The 18,812-nt window shown below is 37.5% G+C and overlaps 2 protein-coding genes across 5 annotated transcripts in view; both read right to left on the bottom strand.

Annotated features, from left to right (window-relative positions):
- Nucleotides 1–779: 779 nt before the first annotated feature.
- Nucleotides 780–9,807, bottom strand: znf16l (zinc finger protein 16 like). The gene is made up of 3 exons (XM_067400933.1): nucleotides 9,018–9,807; nucleotides 8,099–8,281; nucleotides 780–3,404 (listed from the first exon to the last, which is right to left on the bottom strand). The coding sequence occupies exons 1-3, from the start codon at nucleotides 9,721–9,723 to the stop codon at nucleotides 2,695–2,697; spliced, it is 1,599 nt and encodes a 532-aa protein (XP_067257034.1). The 5' UTR covers nucleotides 9,724–9,807; the 3' UTR covers nucleotides 780–2,694.
- Nucleotides 9,808–13,140: 3,333 nt separating this feature from the next.
- rgs12a (regulator of G protein signaling 12a) overlaps nucleotides 13,141–18,812 on the bottom strand; it is a 43,394-nt gene continuing 37,722 nt past the window's right edge. For all 4 annotated transcript variants that reach the window (XM_067399709.1, XM_067399710.1, XM_067399711.1 and 1 more), the window contains 5 exons: nucleotides 18,411–18,501; nucleotides 17,970–18,028; nucleotides 17,591–17,705; nucleotides 16,389–16,850; nucleotides 13,141–13,864 (listed from right to left, as the gene is read on the bottom strand). In XM_067399709.1, the coding sequence (XP_067255810.1) occupies nucleotides 13,587–13,864; nucleotides 16,389–16,850; nucleotides 17,591–17,705; nucleotides 17,970–18,028; nucleotides 18,411–18,501 (1,005 nt within the window). In that variant the 3' untranslated portion in view covers nucleotides 13,141–13,586. The remainder of the gene's footprint in view (nucleotides 13,865–16,388; nucleotides 16,851–17,590; nucleotides 17,706–17,969; nucleotides 18,029–18,410; nucleotides 18,502–18,812) is intronic.

Raw genomic sequence — 18,812 nt, 5'->3', positions numbered from 1 at the left:
TACTGAAATTTCTTGGAAAGATATTTTTTTGTTTCATCAGCAGAACAAAAACACATTAAATAACTACAACCCACTGAAGAAATATAGCCTGTCTATCCCTGACAACCTCTCTTTCATTCACGTTAAAAATTAAAGATGGCGCTGCTTTGAATAAGATCTATTGGCCGCCTAGCTATATGAAGCACCTGACAATACAAAGCATTTGATGAAACTAAAAGATGTCTTAAATGTATATTTATTTATTTATATATTTATATATATATATATATATATATATTAGATTGTGCCCTTATATTTGGCTATATTTCATCAATAAAGATCAACAGTTCACTTTGAATAGTCTACTTATGTAGTCTCTGTGTGCAAGAAATTGTTGCTTGTCAAAGTGTTTTTCTGGAAAACACTCTTTCAGTCACACACTGCCCTGCAATCTCCTGGAGAGATGACAAGTTCAACTGGCAGTGTGTTATTAAGGCGTCGGGATTACTGACGATGACTTGTCACCCTCTAATAAAGAAAAATAGTTGTTCTAACACCCATGTCTGGATGTTCTTTCTCAGTCTCTCCTGTCATACATGTCCCCCTCACTTAAACGTCATCTTTTTCTAATGCATACCTGAGAAGCATTTCTAGGAAAAATGATTGCAGCAGCATTCAACTGTCAAAGCCCGTGTCAATCACTATTTGTGCCCATAGCCATTTAAATCATGTTACAAAAAAACAACAAACGCTTCACATCATACACAAGTGTTTTTTAATGTGCTTTGATAACTTCATGATATCAACAACCGCTTATAAATACATAAACAACAAGAATCATAGTTTAAGAGTTTATTAGTTAAAGTTCAGGTTGCCTTGTACAGATCATTCAACTGAGAAATGACAAATTGTACCGTTTTGTGCTATTTAATATGTAACATTCAGGATATCTTGAGATCAGCACTAATATGGAAAAAAAATCTGATGCATTGCTAGCATTTCCAACACTTGGTGTACTTCATTCAGTCATTTCCATCATTATGTGTATCCAAATTAATTTCAGAATAACATGCTTTAGAATTTTTCTAAAGCCATATTTTTCCAATCAGGTAGTATATTTTCCCAAACGTATAAGTTGTTAAAATACAGGTAGACATATATAAACAAATTCACTAATATAAATAAAAAACGCGTTAATAGTGAGATCACATAATTGAAATTCGATGCAGGTACACTGACTGCCCAGGTGATACCGATGCAGTACCATAAGCCATCCACACGATGGCAGCACTCAAAACGGCACCTCTTTAAAAGTGCTCGACACTATAATACTGTATCTTTTCAAAATGACACTTAACTACCTGATTTGTCAATAACATGATTTTGAGTCAATTGTATTAAAAAACTATGTCACATCAGTTGTATGCTGGTCAACCCTAATAGCAATTAGTACGTTGCAGATTATCTTATACATTTATGACAACTTTACTATTGGATACTAATGACTGGATTTGCATTAATTTTGGACAAATACCATGGTATTCTTTGTACACTAGCGTTCAAAAGTTGTTTTTAAAAAGGAATTAATGCATTTATTCAGCAAAAGTGCATTAAAAGGTTCACTATGTAACTTTTCTAGCAGTTAATAAACAAAACTTCATGACTCTTGCGGAAGAACATTGTCGTCTCCTCTCGTTTCTCTCTTGTTTATATGACGAGTCACGCTGGTACTGGGCTACTCCTCCGCAGTCTAAAATAGTCCGAATATAAACACTTATTAAAAGCGTACCGTAGTGATTCAGGATAAGACCAAAACACGTTTTGGATGATGTATTCTTGATGTACTTGCTCATTATATAAAGTATGAACAAAAAAGTTACATAGTGTACCTTTAAGTTGACCAAAAGTGACAGTATTGTTACTTCTATTTCAAATAAATGCTGATAAAGTTTTCTATTCATCAAAGAATACTGATAAAAAGTATCACCACAGGACTAAATTACAGTAAAATATAATTAAACCGAAAATATATATTTTAATTTGTAATATTTCACAACATTACTATTTCGTTACTGTATTTATTCTCAAATAAATGTAGCCTTGGTGAGTTAAAAAAAAAAAATCTTACAGACCCCAAACTTTTGAACAACAGTGTACATATTACATGAGTATGACAATTATTCAATACAATGTGTATATATCCAAGTAACACTGTTACAATCTCATACCATGGTATTTTTTGTAAAGGGCGGAGGAGATCATGTCATGCTGAATCATTATAAATGTATCATTATTTAAAATAACTTAAAATATTGTTAAATTAGTTTTTGAAATGCAGTTAATCTGACCTTGTGGACCTGCTATCTAGTTCTAAACAGTAAGAAATTCTGAAACACTTTTTACAAAAAGTCTGAATAAAAAGATTAAGTCTTGAAATATCATATATGGAAGTTGGAAGATACTATTGCAAAATGTTTCAAAAATGAACATTTAACGAGCAGCGATTTACTGTTAAATATGACGTTAAACTTAAATGAGAAAGATACGCTAATTCAGTCAGCTTCGTGTTCATGATGAAACCTGATCTTTTTTTTTTTTATTGTCATAGTGACCTTTCTCACATCTTTCTTTGACCAATCTGACTTTAAAATTGATCCTGAACCAGCAGTCGAGGAAGTAATGAACCACTTTTTGAACACATCTGTCACCTGGCTATCACCCAGTTTGCACCTTGTCTTCCTGCGCCCATGCCGGACTGTGTCCGCTGGGTAACTGGGTAGCGGGCATACAGCGATGACTCTTGTATGTGCCCAGATGCCTGAAGCTCCGCCCACACTGGTAGCAAGAGTAGGGCGTTGCGCCGCTGTGAATGCGCATGTGTGTGTATAAATTGCCCAGCTCTTTGAATCTGCGGCCGCACTGGGGACAGGCGTACGGGCTCTCTCCGGTGTGCACACGCTGGTGGCGCTTCAGTCCGGACAGCACTGGGAAGCCCTTACCACACTGTGGGCAGGGGAAGGGGCTCTGGGCTCCGCTGTGGCTGAGGCGGTGGCTCTTGAGACGCGCGGCGTGGCGGAAACGCTCTCCGCACTCAGGGCAAACAAAGGGCTTCTCGCCAGTGTGGATACGCTGGTGCTGCCGCAAGTTGCCCAGATAGTTGAAATGACGGCCACAGTCGCCGCACTCATAGCCGCCCTCCACTTTCCTCTCCCGTGCACCCCTGCCAACAGGTCCTTCTGGGCCTCCCAGAGCTCGCCCCGCTTCGCCCGAGTCGCCCTCCCCGCGAGAGGAGGAACTCCCAGGCGGTGACTGAAGAGCACTTTCGTCGTGATGCATTAGCTTGACGTGTTCCTCCAGGAAAGATGAGTCAGGGCAAAGAGTTCCACAGAAGGGGCAAATGAAGGTTTGAGAGGAGAACTGCTGACCTGAAAGAGAGCGTCAATAAATCAATTCATATTTCACAATCACACCAAGAGGATTTAAAGACATCTCACCCTCACTATAAAGTTGTGTAACACCTGTATGACTTTCTTTCTTCCACAGAACACAAAAGATTACCTTTTTTTCATACAATGAATGTCTAATATACTACTACACTTTTATTCAGTAAGTGCATTAATTTGATCAAAATTGAATTATGAATTGACATTCATAAAAGATTTCTTTCTTGTATCAAGGTTTCCACAAAAATATTAAGCAGCACAACTGTTTTCAACATTGATAATAATCATAAATGTTTCTTGAGCAGCAAATCAGCATATTAGAATGATTTCTGAAGGATCATGTGACACCGAAGACTGGAGTAATGATGCTGAAAATTCAGCTTTGATCACAGGAATAAATTACATTTCTTACTACATAAGTATAAATATCCATAATTATAATCACTAGCTTCCGGTAAGGTCCGTCCACGTGTTCATGAGAGTTCCAGCGTTTTACGTATGACAAAGTAGTAGGATAAGCTTAGGTGAAAGTAGACCCATCTCGTGGTTCAAACAAATAGAGCTGGGCAATGAAATCATGCGACGTTTCTCTTTAAAGGGGTGATGAACTGAGAAATCAAATTCTCCTTGAGCTTTTGACATATAAGAGGTCATCATACTGTGATGAATGGAAGTGGATAATTTGAATGTTTGATGTACACGCCCTTCAGTTTACGCAAGTGGGTGTCCCTTAATGAAATGAATGAGTGCAGGTAATGCATGTTAAACATTCCTTAAGGGTGCGTTCACACTTGTAGTTCGGTTCGTTTGGTTCATTTGGTCTGGACCAAAGAAGAAAAAAAAAAAAACATTTAGTCCTGGTCCGGTTAGCGTTCACATTGGCAATTTTATCACCGAACCAAACTATACCGAACCTTAAGGCATAGGGATACATTCACAACGTGATAGGTCGGATTTTATGACGTATTGCCTATTTTGAGACAGAACTTACCGAACATCTAAAACAGTGCTGTTTTCTGAGGTAAATGCGCTCGTTGTGTGTGCGTAGCCTGCATGTGATGGTATTTTGGCCAGTTGGGAACTCGTAAAGAGATTCTAAAATGTGTAGCTAAAGGAATCAAAACATCGGCCGGAATCCATCCGTCACACACACAAATGATCGGCTGCGTGGAGACGCGTGTCTGACGCCCGTCATGGGCAAACTCGCGACTATGACAAGAAAAACCGACATGCGTGAGGATTCCGTCCTTTTTAGGGTCTCGTCTTCCTGTTTTTGACTCGGTTATATGTCTTTGGTCCGTGTTGCGTTCATATATCATTCGAACCGCACCAGAGTTCGTTTGGAAGCAGACCGAGACCCATCTTGTTTGGTGCGCACCAGGGTTCGGATGGCAGTGTTCACACGTTCAAATGAACCGCACTAACCGAGCAATCGCACCAGGGTTCGTTTTAATCGAACCAAACATGACAAGTGTGAACGTAACCTAAATAATTATCTCGAGGACTGCTTGAGAGAGAATGCTGGGGGAGTTTTGGGGTTTTGGAGCTCTTACGTAGGGAACGCTAAGCCGCCGCTCGGGACAAATAGTGTCTCCGGTGGTGAAGATAGTAAGTTAGTGGGGGTAAATGTGGTAGGTAGTCAGGGTGGAGCTTCTGATTAGGAGAGCTCCTGACTGAAGCCGCAAATAACTCTGCCCCAGGAACTGAGCAAAGACCACGCTGAACCTGATGGACTTTTCTATGTATTGAGTGATTAAGTGACAAAGGAGTTTATGTATCTTCCCTGCTGACCTGAATCCATCTTCATGTGATCCTCTACTGGTCCATCAAGCAAAGGGGGTAATGTTTTTATGAAGTGTGCTGTGTCTTTTAACGTTAAATAAAGAATTGTGTGTTAATTGCCATCCAGGTGCTCTGTTCTTTGCCTTCTTATTCTTAAAGTATTGTAGCAACCGCACAAATATACTGTAAGTTTCAGAACTGAAAACTTCCTTGTTAGTCCAATAAAAGCTTTTATTGACACCAGACCCAGCAAACGACAGGATTTTCAAAGTGGGGATCTATGACGTCAAAGGACAGCAAGCACCGCCTCTGCAGAAGAGATCAACGCCTACTTCATCAATGCCACAGGCTGCCCACCGATTCGCACATGACATGCAATAGAATAGCTAGCCTAAGTAACATAGGCCTACGTGGTGCTAAACCAAATCTAGCTACCAAACAATAAACATGCCGTTGAGGATCGCAAAATATTGTGCAGTGCCTCAATTCGACAGTAATGCAACATGCAAGTAAAAACGCGCTAAAAGAGAGAGTAATATTTGGCTATTTCAAATCGAAAGACGTTAGCCAATCACAGCAGTGGGCGTTTACACTGAAGTCTCACAGCAGACACGCCCCTTAAAACAGAGCGTTAAAACTAGAGGGCTAAAATCAGGGTAGGAAAAATGCCTTTTATATGATAATTTTGGATGTAAAAAGCATACTAACATTATAAGTGCACCCCAGGAAACATTATAAAACAATAAACCAACACAGTTCATTATTAATTTAAAAATTCTCATTTTAGACTTCTAATTCATGACCAGCGTTTTGTTTTGCTCCATCCTATGCGCTTCCGCGTTCGTCACTACGTGTTGCGTCGGGTTAGAGGTCACTCTTTGACCGGACTTGTGTACGGCAGTTTCCGGAAGCCAGTTTTTAGACTTATGAAGTAAGTCTAAAACTCATCATTAATATGGAAATTTTTCTTACAAAAACACATAGCTTCACTTCAGAAGGCTTTTATTAACCCCCTGGAGCTGTATGGATTACTTTTATGATGGATGGATGGATGGATGGATGGATGTGCATTTTTGGCCTTAAAAAAATGGTACCATTAAATCTCATTATAAAGCTTGGAAGAGTCAGGATATTTTTAATATAACTCCGTTTGTGTTTGGCTGAAAGAAGATAGTCATATACACCTAGGATGGCTTGAGGGTGAGTAAATTATGGGATAATTTTCATTTTGGGTGAACTATCCCTTTAACGTTGCATTTACATCAGGAAAGATATCCAGTATTCACAGTTTGTTAGTTAGCTATAGAAACACTAGAGAGCAGCTTATTTACTGTTAATAATATATGTCTGTTTGAATAAATTTATCATGAAGACAAGTGCTTATGAAAAGTACCTTATGTTTTATATAAACATTTCAGTTTTTATTTGAGTGTAATTATTACATCTGAAAATCGATAAAAAGTGAAAGTGACATGTCACACATGCTCGGATTTTGTCCTCTGCATTTAACCCATCCAGTTAGTGCACAAACATTTGGAGTAGTCAGTAGAGAACACACACACTGCAATCTGTGGACACACACACCCAGAGCAGTGGGCAGCCATTTTGCTGTGGCGTCCAGGGAGTGATTGGGGGTTAGGTGCCTTGCTCAAGGGCACCTCAGTCATTTCCTACCGGTATTGAGAATCAAACCCACATCCTCCAGGTTACCAGTCTGACTCTCTAACCATTAGGTGACAACTGCCTCCAAAATACTAAATAGCAGTTGAATATAATTGTTTGGGCTCTGTTGTTAAAGGATTAGTTCACTTTCAAATTTCCTGATAATTTACTCACCCCCATGTCATCCAAGATGTTCATGTCCTTCTTTCTTCAGTCGAAAATAAATTAAGGTTTTTGATGAAAACATTCCAGGATTGTTCTCCATGTAGTGGACTTCAATGGAGCCCAGACAGTTGAAGGTCAAAATTACAGTTTCAAAGTGTTCTGCGTGATCCCAGACGAGGAATAAGGGTCTTATCTAGCAAAACCATTGCCCATTTAAAAAAAAAATTGTTTTAAAAAATTAAGTTTTAACCATAAATGCTCATCTTGAACTAGCTCTCTTCTTCTTCTCTGTTTGAATTCAGGCAGTGTAGACACTGCTAAGTGTATTACTGCCCTCCACAGGTCAAAGTTTGAACTAATTGTTATATACTTGCACTAGCATATTGTATATGACAGTTTAGTTCAAACTTTGACCTGTGGAGGGCAGTAATACACTTAGCAGTGTCTACACTGCCTGAATTCAAACAGAGAAGAAGAAGAGAGCTAGTTCAAGATGAGCATTTATGGTTAGAATGTATACATTTTTTATTTTTTTTTAGAAAATGTGTGATGGTTTCTCTAGATAAGACCCTTATTCCCCGTCTGGGATCACATAGAATGTTTTGAAGCTGCACTGAAACTGTAATTTTGACCTTCAACCGTTTGGGCTCCATTGAAGTCCACTATATGGAGAAAAATCCTGGAATGTTTTCATCAAAAACCTTAATTGTTTTTCAACTGAAGAAAATAAGACATGAACATCTTGGATGACAAGGGAGTGAGTAATTTATCAGGAAATTTGAATTAGAAAATGAACTACTATATAGTATTCGCAATTAAAATTATAGGATTAATGTACCAAATGAGAGGGTTCCCTGTATAGTTTACAGCATTAGCTGGAAAATCAAACAATCTGCATCGACAGGTAAAATTCAAAATAATCAGCTACTGTATCGGCTTGAGAATGTAGAATCGGTGCATCTCTAGTTAATTAAATGTTCACATAAGAGTTCGAAGTGCACAACGCACAATTATTCCCAGCTGTATTCAGCTGAAACTGCTACATTCCCTTTCTTTAAAACACTGACCTGGCTCGATTCGGTCCATACTGTCCTCCGCTGGGCTGCTCCTGTCTTCTCGCGGAGAGCCCTGAGTGTCCAGAGGGAAATGGTCAGACACCGACCTCAGACTTCCTCTTCCTCCTTCAGAGTCTTCATTTTCTTCATCCTCATCCACAGGAGGAACATCTTCGCATTTTGCTTCAGAATCACCTAAAGAATCAGAGAACAGGGATAAATGCAACACCCTCTGGGTTTTGCTTTTTTTCCCTTCAGTCAATGTTCAGCTTTAAATTTTTATTTTTTCCCCCTCAAACACCTTTGACATGTCAGCAGTCAACAACAATTGTGAACTAAATAACTGAAGCGAGGCAGATGCAATTAAACCTGACGTCGCGTACTTAAATTTCATCCATGATCTGCCATGCAAAATTTCAAAGTATAAAGCAAGAAACAGAAAATTCAGTTGCACATATTATAATTCTGCACATATGCTACATATTTTGCTGAAATAGCATTTGAAAAGAATAATACATGTTGCTTATAGTACAGTACATGCATAGAATATGCAAATGTTCATATACTACAAAGAATGCAAACTAGATGCATCTATATGTATTCTATAATGCATAATATAAATTATATGCACGCATACTACATGCAATCGTATGTAAGATACAAGCGTGCATATTATAGGCACCTGCATGCATACTCTAAGCAGCTACGCATATACTACAACAAATGCATACATATTGCAATGCATGCATATTATGCTACAATGCATACTTCATACACTATATTCATGATATGCTATAATGCATGCATACTATAAACTGTGTAAGACAAGGCATGTAAACTATAGGTAAATGCACATGTAAGATACAATGCATATAATTAGCAAGTACATGCATACTACAATCCGTGTCTACAAGACTTGATTGAGCGATACCTTTAAACTCGGAGTTCAGTTCGACCCCTGCCATCCACTCATAGTCATACATGCGCTTGCTGGCGGACGGCAGCATGTTGAAGATGTCCGTGTCCGCGTCAGTGTCCGCGGAACCGCTGTCCGTCCACAGGCTCAGAGACGCGTGCGGCTGCGGTTCGGTCCGCATGTCCCGTTCGGACCCAAAGGCCTGACTGCTGTGGTCGCTCTCCACTTCAGCAGCACCCCGCTGGTTCTTATCCTTCATCAGATAGTCGCAGATGGCGTTGATGTTCTCCTTCTTCACCACGGGCGTCCCGGGTTTGGTTTTCTTCGGGTCGACGCTGTACTTCTGGCCCGGTTGATGCTCTGATTTCCTGACGTCCATGGTGCTGGAGTTAGAAACCCTCCCGTCTTTCTCCGTCGACTCCAGCTTGGCCTTAAGCAGCTCGATCTCGTCGGTTTTCTCGCGGAGCTCCATCTTCAGGACTCTGATCCGGACGCCGACCAGCTTGCGTATCTCGGACAGCGCGGACTCCAGCACCACCGTGATGTTTCTGCCCAGATGCTCCGTGATCTCGGTCACCGAGCACACCAGCTGCTCGTCGGGCTCGAGCTCGGAGAAATCCTCCTCGTCTCGGCTGAAGGAGCCCGTGTTGTCCATAAACGCGCCCTGGGACTCGGAAGACGGTCCTGTTTCCATATAGCAGTGGTTTCTTTTTCGGCTCATGCTGAAGAGCGCAGGCACTCAGCGCAGATGGTACAGTGTTTTGATCGTGATGGACACTAAGGATGCACAGACACCATAGAACACCAGAAGAACTTCCTCTCACTTCGGAAGTTGAGTATACAAACAGCGCCCTCTACAGAGCCATCCTCTAGCTGCAAAAGGAGACACACAGTTCGACATATCACTGGTACAATAAAAGTACGAAGTGTGATAGTTTTTATGAGGTAATTTTTAATACTTTTTTATAAATGTATAAACTGTAGAATTTAAAATGACACTTCGGCTATTTGTGTCATGTCACTTTTACACTTCTCTGATGTTATCTCGTTATTAGGCTTATAACAATGACAATAAAAAACCTGAATGAATGAATGAAATACACTAACTGTGCTGTTAAAAATTGTTTGAGCTGCGGTACAACACACTATATCAAAGCTATGGCCAGGGTTGGGCAAAAATACATCAAAATGTATTTTAAAATAAAATACCAAATACCTTAATTTTAAGGTTTGTATCAAAATAAACTACAAAATACAGCAGCCACACCATGTATCAAAATAAACTACTGTATTTTAAAAATACTAAAAATACTTTTACAAAGGAGCATGAAATTAATTGGCAAACTTTCCATCAATTAGCCTGTGATCCATCCCTTCACCATTGCACTGACTCAGCTGATTAAACAATGTTTGATAGCAACAGCTTTTCTCTGCCTGAGTCATGCAATAAATCTGATATATGCAACAGTTAAAGGCACAATATGTAAGATTTTTGGATTAAAATGTCCAAAAACCGCTAGAACAATTTTATATATTTTGTTGATTAAACTCCAGAGAACTACTTATGTTATATAGCTCAACACATTAAGTCTTTTTGTATGAATCTTGTTTTCTTGATTTACAGCAAGTACCATGTTTTACCATGACTAATATCGATCTAGCTTACTGCAGTGTGCAACATGTGTCTTACAGCAGCCACAGAGCGAATGCACGGAGTAGAACTATAATGACTTTCAACGCACAAATGTATCTAATATGATAAAACAGCGCTGCTTTACCCCACATACGCTTGACCGGAAGAAGCGGAAGCTCGTTGAGCTCTCACAGAACTCGGCCATGCTCTGCTTCATACTACAGTAATGTTAATAATCTCATCCATGAACATGATTTCTGCCCGAGTCCCGTCCTGATTCTTTTCCACCGGCTGTGGACGTGAAAACAACACCTACCATGATTCTGTGAAATCAACGCGTCATCAAGCTACGCCTTTGTTTTGAATAAGCAACCTCTAGGGTGAAAATGTACATATTGTGGCTTTAACAGATCAAATATTAACATATCCCTGTTAATTTAAAGTAACCAACATTTCCTAATTTAGTCACTTGGTGTTTGGTAACAAAGGGCCTACTTTGCCTCAGCAACTCTGACAATATAGAGAGATGCTGCGTGGTATAACTGTTTTCAAGAATGTAAATTGTAAATTGGTAAACTATTTAGCCTAGGCTATCAAAACGAACACCAAAACTTAACATGATCTGTTAAAAATTATAGCAATTTATGCAAAAAAATTATGGAAAGCTGGCAGCCTGCACGTTTCTTACCTTGACCACCTTCTTCCATATGGATCAATTTTCTGTTCTGATCTCAAAAAGTCTCTGCAAACTTCTGGCACCAATCAGAAGCTGCAATTTTGTCATCATGTAGACTTCTTACAAAGTATTTTACAGTATTTTTAAAATACAAAAATACAAAACTCTAAAGTATTTTGATACAAAATACTATTTTGTATTTGAAATACGTATTTGAAATACATGTATCATAAATACTGCCCATCCCTGGCTATGGCTATGAGAAAGGTCTGTTTTGAGTCTGAGCAGGTTGAATAAACCCATGCCCTTTTCTTTGCTTTATTTCTGTTTTTGAAGCAGGACAAATTATATTTCACCTAATGGCCACTTTAGACTCATTTAAGACTTGACTTTGTACACCTACATCTCACTTGTTATTGGTTTGCTTCCATTCACACTGTTGTTGATTAATTATGTTATTCTCACAATGGCAGTAAATTATTCATAATTCATTGATTCTCCCTATACCACTGTTTTTTATATTTGAAATTTTCATTTCTAAAAAGACCTACTGCTTATATACATTCAGAAGGGGTTTCATTTAACCATGTATTGCATGTCTGTGGAAGGCTTTTGTCTTTTAATAATAAAATGAAATCAATAATAATAAATAATAAAATGAAGTTTGCAGTTCTCTGATGTCGGTTAATCGTTTTTGTTTCAATTTTAAACTTATGATTTAATTAGCTTTTTAAATTCCATCACAAACCCCAGTTTGGGAAACTCTGACGTAATGTAATATTTAATGCAATTCATGTTGTGGATAGCAAAGAATGGAATATATTTTCTTTCTCTTTGTATTTTTATATCAATATAGTACAAGATTATCCTTTTCAAATCAATGTGATAAATGAGTTGGGTCAAAAGTAATCTAAATGTAGTTAGATTAGATTACCTTAAATTACAATACCTTGTAATGTAATGGATTACGTTACTAACTATAATTTTTTGTGTGCAAAAACAAAACAAAAAATACGACTTTATTCAACAATTTCATCTGTCCCCTCTGTCTCTTATGCTGTTTACATTGAATAGACAGTACAGGCCCCCGTGCACTATGTCAGAACGCCGGCTCATTAGTCACGTTAACTATTTTAATGAAGTCTTTACTACTTTTCTGGACCTTGAAGGTGGTATTATGTTGCTTTCTACGGGGGATAGCCTTTCCGTATCCGCTTACATATATTTATATATAATCTTTTTTAATCTCTATAATAAAAATGTATAATTCAGATTTTGATCTCCATATCCATTTAATTATATTATATATATCTTCCAAGGGGTTTTTTCCCTCCTAGGACTTTTTTCCCAGTGCTAGCATGCTGGGTTTTTCTCCTAGGGGTTTTTTTCCACCCCTGGAAGTCAGCCGACATTGGCTTAATGTAGCACCATCTTGTATATGTTACATATTACCACGCTTGCTTGTACATCTTATTTTTAACCACTTCTCTTTTTTTCTGTGCTTCTAATATGTAAAGCTGCTTTGAAACAATTACCAATTGTAAAAAGCGCTATATAAATAAATTTGACTTGACTTGGGGATAAAAAACATCTTAATTTGTGTTCTGAAGATGAACGAAGGTCTTACAGGTTTGGAACGACATGAGGGTGAGAAATTAATGACAGAAATTTCATTAAACCCTTAAAAAAGTTCTTTTAAGTATAAAAATGATCTCACTAGTTACAAAAAATATTAAAAAAAAAAAGGTTACAACAAACACATAGGAGGCCTAAACAGAGACAAAAACGGATGACTCTAAAATTGTTTAAAATGTATTTTTAATAATTAATAATCATTCTTTTTTTTTTTGTGGCTTTTATAACTGAATCCGCATTCAACAAGTCTAGATGTGTTTGCAATTCCAAAATTACAGTACAAGACAGCCCTGTGAAAAAAAATAAAAAAATCCATTTAAAGGAATTTATGGGAATTGATGCACTAAGTTCCACTTTAACTACTGAAACCATTTGCATTTACCTCCCACTATTAACCAACTAGTTCCCAACTAGTTAGGCTACACTGATATTCTAATGTGCACTATGATCCCAAACTAACACTGAACAAAGTTTTTTATCATCATTAAATAAAGAATGGTCGTCAGTTACAAAATATTAATGAATAACCTCTTCATTCTTAGGTTACATTATTAACATACACAATATTTTCCACATGCACATTTTATCCATATCAGTGGTTCCACATCAGTCTTTGAAAATGTCTAACAAGCAGCTTCTTTCAGACAAACGTTGCTTTATATTGCACAGTGTCGCTCTCGTTGACTTCCAGCACCCCGCTGAGGGGACGGGACGAATCTGTGGAGGGGTAAATGCCATTTCTCATTTTGTTCTGGCACTGGCGAAGCTCAGCTGCGTAACCCTCGAAGCTGTCCTCCAGAGTGACGCCATCCACACTGACCCCCTTGTCCAGCACAGATGAGTCCACTTGGGAAGTTGAAGAGGGGTGCTGAGCGCCCTGCTTTATGACCGCTGAAGTGCACGTGTTTCCTTCTGTACCTGGAGAAAAGTTTGCACACAAATCAGCAAAGCACAAATAAAGAAATATGCAGATAGAATGTGGGAACGGGAACCAGAAGAATCGGATTGTTTCATTCAAGCTAAAAGAACGTCAGGTTTAGGTTGGAACTGCAACTTGATTTATTTATATGATTATCACATCTTCGTGTAGTTCTGAACATGGACATGCTTTGAAATATATATAAAGTTATACTAAAGTTTATATTAATTATATGAGACAGCATGTTCAATGACAGTATTATGAATATAATAATTAGTAAAAATGTTCAATCGTTCACTTTATATTATTACTTTGTACTAAAACTTGTTGACCGAGCAACATTATTTTGACAGTGACATCCAACCACAAGGTGGCAGCATGTCGCCATTAGTTTTCAAAATAAATAACTCGATCATAATTTCAGAATGGTGTCATTATGTTATTAATCATCATAACGTTATTGCCAATGGAAAAATGTTATTGTCCAAGGATCCAGGGGGATACTAACTTCCAGGTTGGGCTACAAATATAAGTCATCCCTGCACCACTCTAGAGAAGAAACCGGTTTAGTAAAATTACTACAACAAATCTAAAAATGAGTTAGAATAAAGAGTTGAGTACAGGGTTTCTAGTTCATGATCACTGGAAACAGGCAGATGATGTAGATGACAGAGCTTTCTTCATGTTCATGCTCTCTTAGATCACCAATGCTTTCCATGCAAAGAAATCTTACTTTAGCACCTTTATAGGTTTTTTTAATTTTGTGCAAAAACATGCCATATGCCATATCAGATAGTTTGATTATTATAGGATAAATGTCATGTTACAATAATGCTTTCTGCTTTCAGATCAGCTCTAGATTACTTCATATAATATGAATCAACAAGGCACCAGTATATTTTTCAAAAGCAATCGATGCAAGTATGAGTGGGATTTCTAAGATGCAGAAAAGGAAAAGAGCACATAAAGAAACATGATTACACCAGGAAAGATACAATTTATCAGAGGTGTAGGGATGTCACACAAGATCACAAGCAAGTCTAGTCTGATTTTGCTAGCATTTATTAGATCTGATCAGATTCACACAGAATCAACATGATCAACTACAAAGGAAACAGGATGGCAAGCAAATCAACAATGCGACTGTTTGATAATACAGCCTATAGCTTGAATCTGAAATTCAGCTTTGCTGAATGGCACTTTAGGCAATGATTAGATGGGTGGAGACACATTGGCACAGATTGTATCAAAAGGAAAAGTAAAAAAGGATGAACAAAAAAAAAACTATATGACAGTTTTTTAAAATGATTATTTACAACCCTCAGAAACACTGTAAGCAGCACATTCTTTGATATACATTACAAATAGTGTCTAAGTGTCTTATTTTTATAAGGATGCATCAACACAGAAAAGACAAATTAATGTCTTGTTAATTTAAAGCTTTCAACACATGACACAGTCCACAGTTATATATAAATGAGCTCTGAGCTGAATAGCATACTAGCATAATACTATTTCTGCATACTGAGCATTGTAGTCACAGTATTGTGACTACAATGCACTCATTGCACAGAGAACCCAGATGCCCTGCTAGATTTGATATATGTAGGACAGAACGGAATACCCTGCATAGAATACTATATGCACTTGCACTATATCCACAATGCAATGCACTTGATCTGACCCTTTATTTGATGATTTTGTGTTTATAACTTACAATGATGATTATAAGTGCAAAATCCATGTTGTTTCACATACTATTCTTAAAGAAGCATTAGACAGTTTGTACTAAATACTGTGTAGTATGCAGTACACTAGTATTCCATTTAAAGAACAGCAGCACTACTGTTCAAAGGTTTGGGGTCAAAACTGTGTGTGTGTGTGTGTGTGTGTGTGTGTAAAAAAACGTATTCAGCAAGGATGCATTAAATTGAAAAAAGTGACAGTAAAGACATTTATAAATGTTACAAAAGATTTCTATTTAAAATAAATGCTGTTCTTTTGAACTCTCCAATCATCAAAGAGTCCTGAATTTTTTTTATAAGTTTCTAAAAATTTGAAGCAGCACAACTGTTTTCAATGTTGATAATAAGAATAAATGTTTCTTGAGCATCAAATCAGCATATTAGAATGATTTCTGAAGGATCATGTGACACTGAAGACTGGAGTAATGATGCTGAAAATTCTGAAAATTATTTTATAATATATATTTAGATAAACAATTATTTTAAACTGTAATAATATTTCAAAAAATTGTAAAAAATTTTTACTGTATTTTTGATCAAATAAATGCAGCCTTGGTGAGCAAAGACAAAAACAAATCTTACCAACCCCAAACTTTTCAACAGAAGTGTATGTAATTATGTATATGAAATTAGATCAACTGTATCAAGTGTATGTCAAGTCTTGTCAGGTGAATTTGGGATGTGTGTTTTTAATATTTCACTAATCCATTCAGACATGCCACCCACCACACGCAAACACACACAGCCACACTCACGGCTAGTCAGGCGGGAGAAATACCTGGGCTGGGTCGCCTGTGAATGCATGGCGGAGGAGTGAAGTTGGCCTCAGGTAGGCTGCCCTCATAAGGAGGCGAAGAGATCGGTGGAGGCGGAAGCAGAGTGGAGTTAGGGCTATTGATGTCCCCCTCCCCCACCAGAGTCAGATCGCCCAGCCCTTCCTCCTCCTGGCCCTGGGGACCAGTGGGGCGTATGATAGGGGAGAGTGGGGTGATGAAAGGGGGCGAGTCAGGGCTGGGTGCACGGGGGTGTCCGTTAGAGGAGCTGGGTTTAGGGGGTTGGAGGTTTGCGGTGGTGGTATGGCCAGGTTTGTGGGAGGTGGGGGTTGAGCAGGCAGGAGGTTGGGGTTCGGGATCAGGGTTCACGCGGAGAAAGTCAGGAAGCACAAGATCTTCTTTTCTCAGCAAGCCTCTCTGATCATCGACGCGACTGCTCTGGGCACGACTCAACAACTCGAAAAATTCTAGAAAAAAAAAAAAAAAAAGTTTGATTTAAACAATAAATAAACAGTAACCATTATAGCATGTAGCCTAGACAAAATTAAGCCGAAAGACAATAAAACATGCTACAGTTTTATGTCACAATATTTCAGCCACTTTTTAAAAAGTAAAATATTTTGTTTATTTATATATATATATATATATATATATATATATATACACACAAAATAAGCAAAATATTATATATAACACATAAAAAATACAATAAAAAATAATATATAAAAATATGTATTTATTTATATTAATAGTAAAAATTATATATATATAAAATATTCAATGTTATTGTTAACTAAAACTATAAAAAATAATTTGTATTCATTTAAATAAAGATGAAATAAAATAAAAAATAAATATAAATTGTACTAAAATGATAAACTAAAACAAAATAAAGCAAGAGAAATTTTTTAAAACAAAAAGCGCCTAACAAAGTTACCAAAACAACTTATTTATACAAATTTAAATAAAACTGAAAATATAAAAAAGCTAATTCAAAATATGAATAAATATTATAATAGTATAAAAATAAAATAACAATGGAAAAATATAAAACCATTTTAAAGAAAGAAAGCTCTTTTCAAGTTAAACAGTAAGGCAAACACATTTGTTAACACATTTGTAGGTGTGACTTAAGATCCCAAAAACGTTTTGAAAAAAAATGGACATAATAACACTGAAAATTCAGCGAAAAGTGTAAAATAAGTACCCTCTGCTTCATCTATATGATTCTTTTTCCCTTTCTTCCTCTCTGACGCAGCTGTACAGGGATGCTTGTCTTCAGCATCTCCTTTTGACGGTTTCCCAGCCGAGCTGTCGTCTCTCTAACAATACAGAAATGACAGATGTAGGACGACTGAATATTTGTCTGAATGACATGTTCATGAAGGTTTTATTCCCTTTATAAAATAGGAACTGCATGCATGTACCCACAAGTTCATGCTCAGCACACCCATACATGTTTAGAGTTAGTAATACACAGAGAATGTTGTAAATAGAGTATATCAGATGAATCAACACACGGGTATTTCAAGGAACGAAGCAGGCAGGACATCTTGCAACATCACATTTACTGAAGTCACTCTCACCTCTCTTGAGAGACCTTTCTGGGCAGCTGGTGTTTTGGAGTTGAGTGTTTTAGACTTGTCTGGTGAAGGAGTACAACAAAACAATTACACAAAGGAATGTTGAAATGACCTTGAACACAATTACTTGATATTATCAGGGAGAAGTGGAAAAGTAAATAGTGCACAAGGCCATGTATGTGTGCGGGTGGTTCAGGGATTCCCTGCGTTATGAGGACCAAATGTCCCCACGAGGATAGTAAATAACAGTAATTTTTGACTTTGTGGGAAAAAATGTTTGGTCCCTAGGAGGAAAACAGCTTATAAATCATACTAAATTATGTTTTTGAAAAAGTAAAAATGCAGAAAGTTTTCTGTGATGGGTAAGGTTTAATAATTTAATAAAAATAATTATGTCTATGGCAAGTCCCATTAAACATGGAAATTCAACATTTGTGTGTGTACCTTTGGCTGGATCAGCCCTCTCCAGTACAACTCGTAGGCCATCAAGGTTTGAAATGGGCACTCCGAGATCCAGAACCTCTGTCTCGCCACTCTAAAAATGTAAAACATTTAGCATTAGCTGCTTAAATGTGGCAACTTTACAAATGAATGTTGATTGATGCTAAGGCAGTTATTGTTTCTTTGACACTTACAGGTTATAGTTCTAGAAGGAATGTTCCAGATTCAGTACAATTTAAGGTCTAAAGATTGTTCCATGCTGTTGATTACCTCAGAAAATAATTTCTATGCATATCTCAGTGTGTCTAAACAAAGAAAATGATGTGTATTTAACAGACTCACAATGGGACCCATTGAAAGTCTATGGGACCAGGCACTGCATCGGACAATACATACTATTTTGAA

Source organism: Chanodichthys erythropterus, chromosome 11 (assembly GCF_024489055.1).
Source record: "Chanodichthys erythropterus isolate Z2021 chromosome 11, ASM2448905v1, whole genome shotgun sequence".
In the NCBI taxonomy this organism is placed as follows: Eukaryota; Metazoa; Chordata; class Actinopteri; order Cypriniformes; family Xenocyprididae; genus Chanodichthys; species Chanodichthys erythropterus.
The sequence above is the reverse complement of the archived record's forward strand: the minus strand, read 5'-3'. Positions and strand labels throughout refer to the sequence as shown.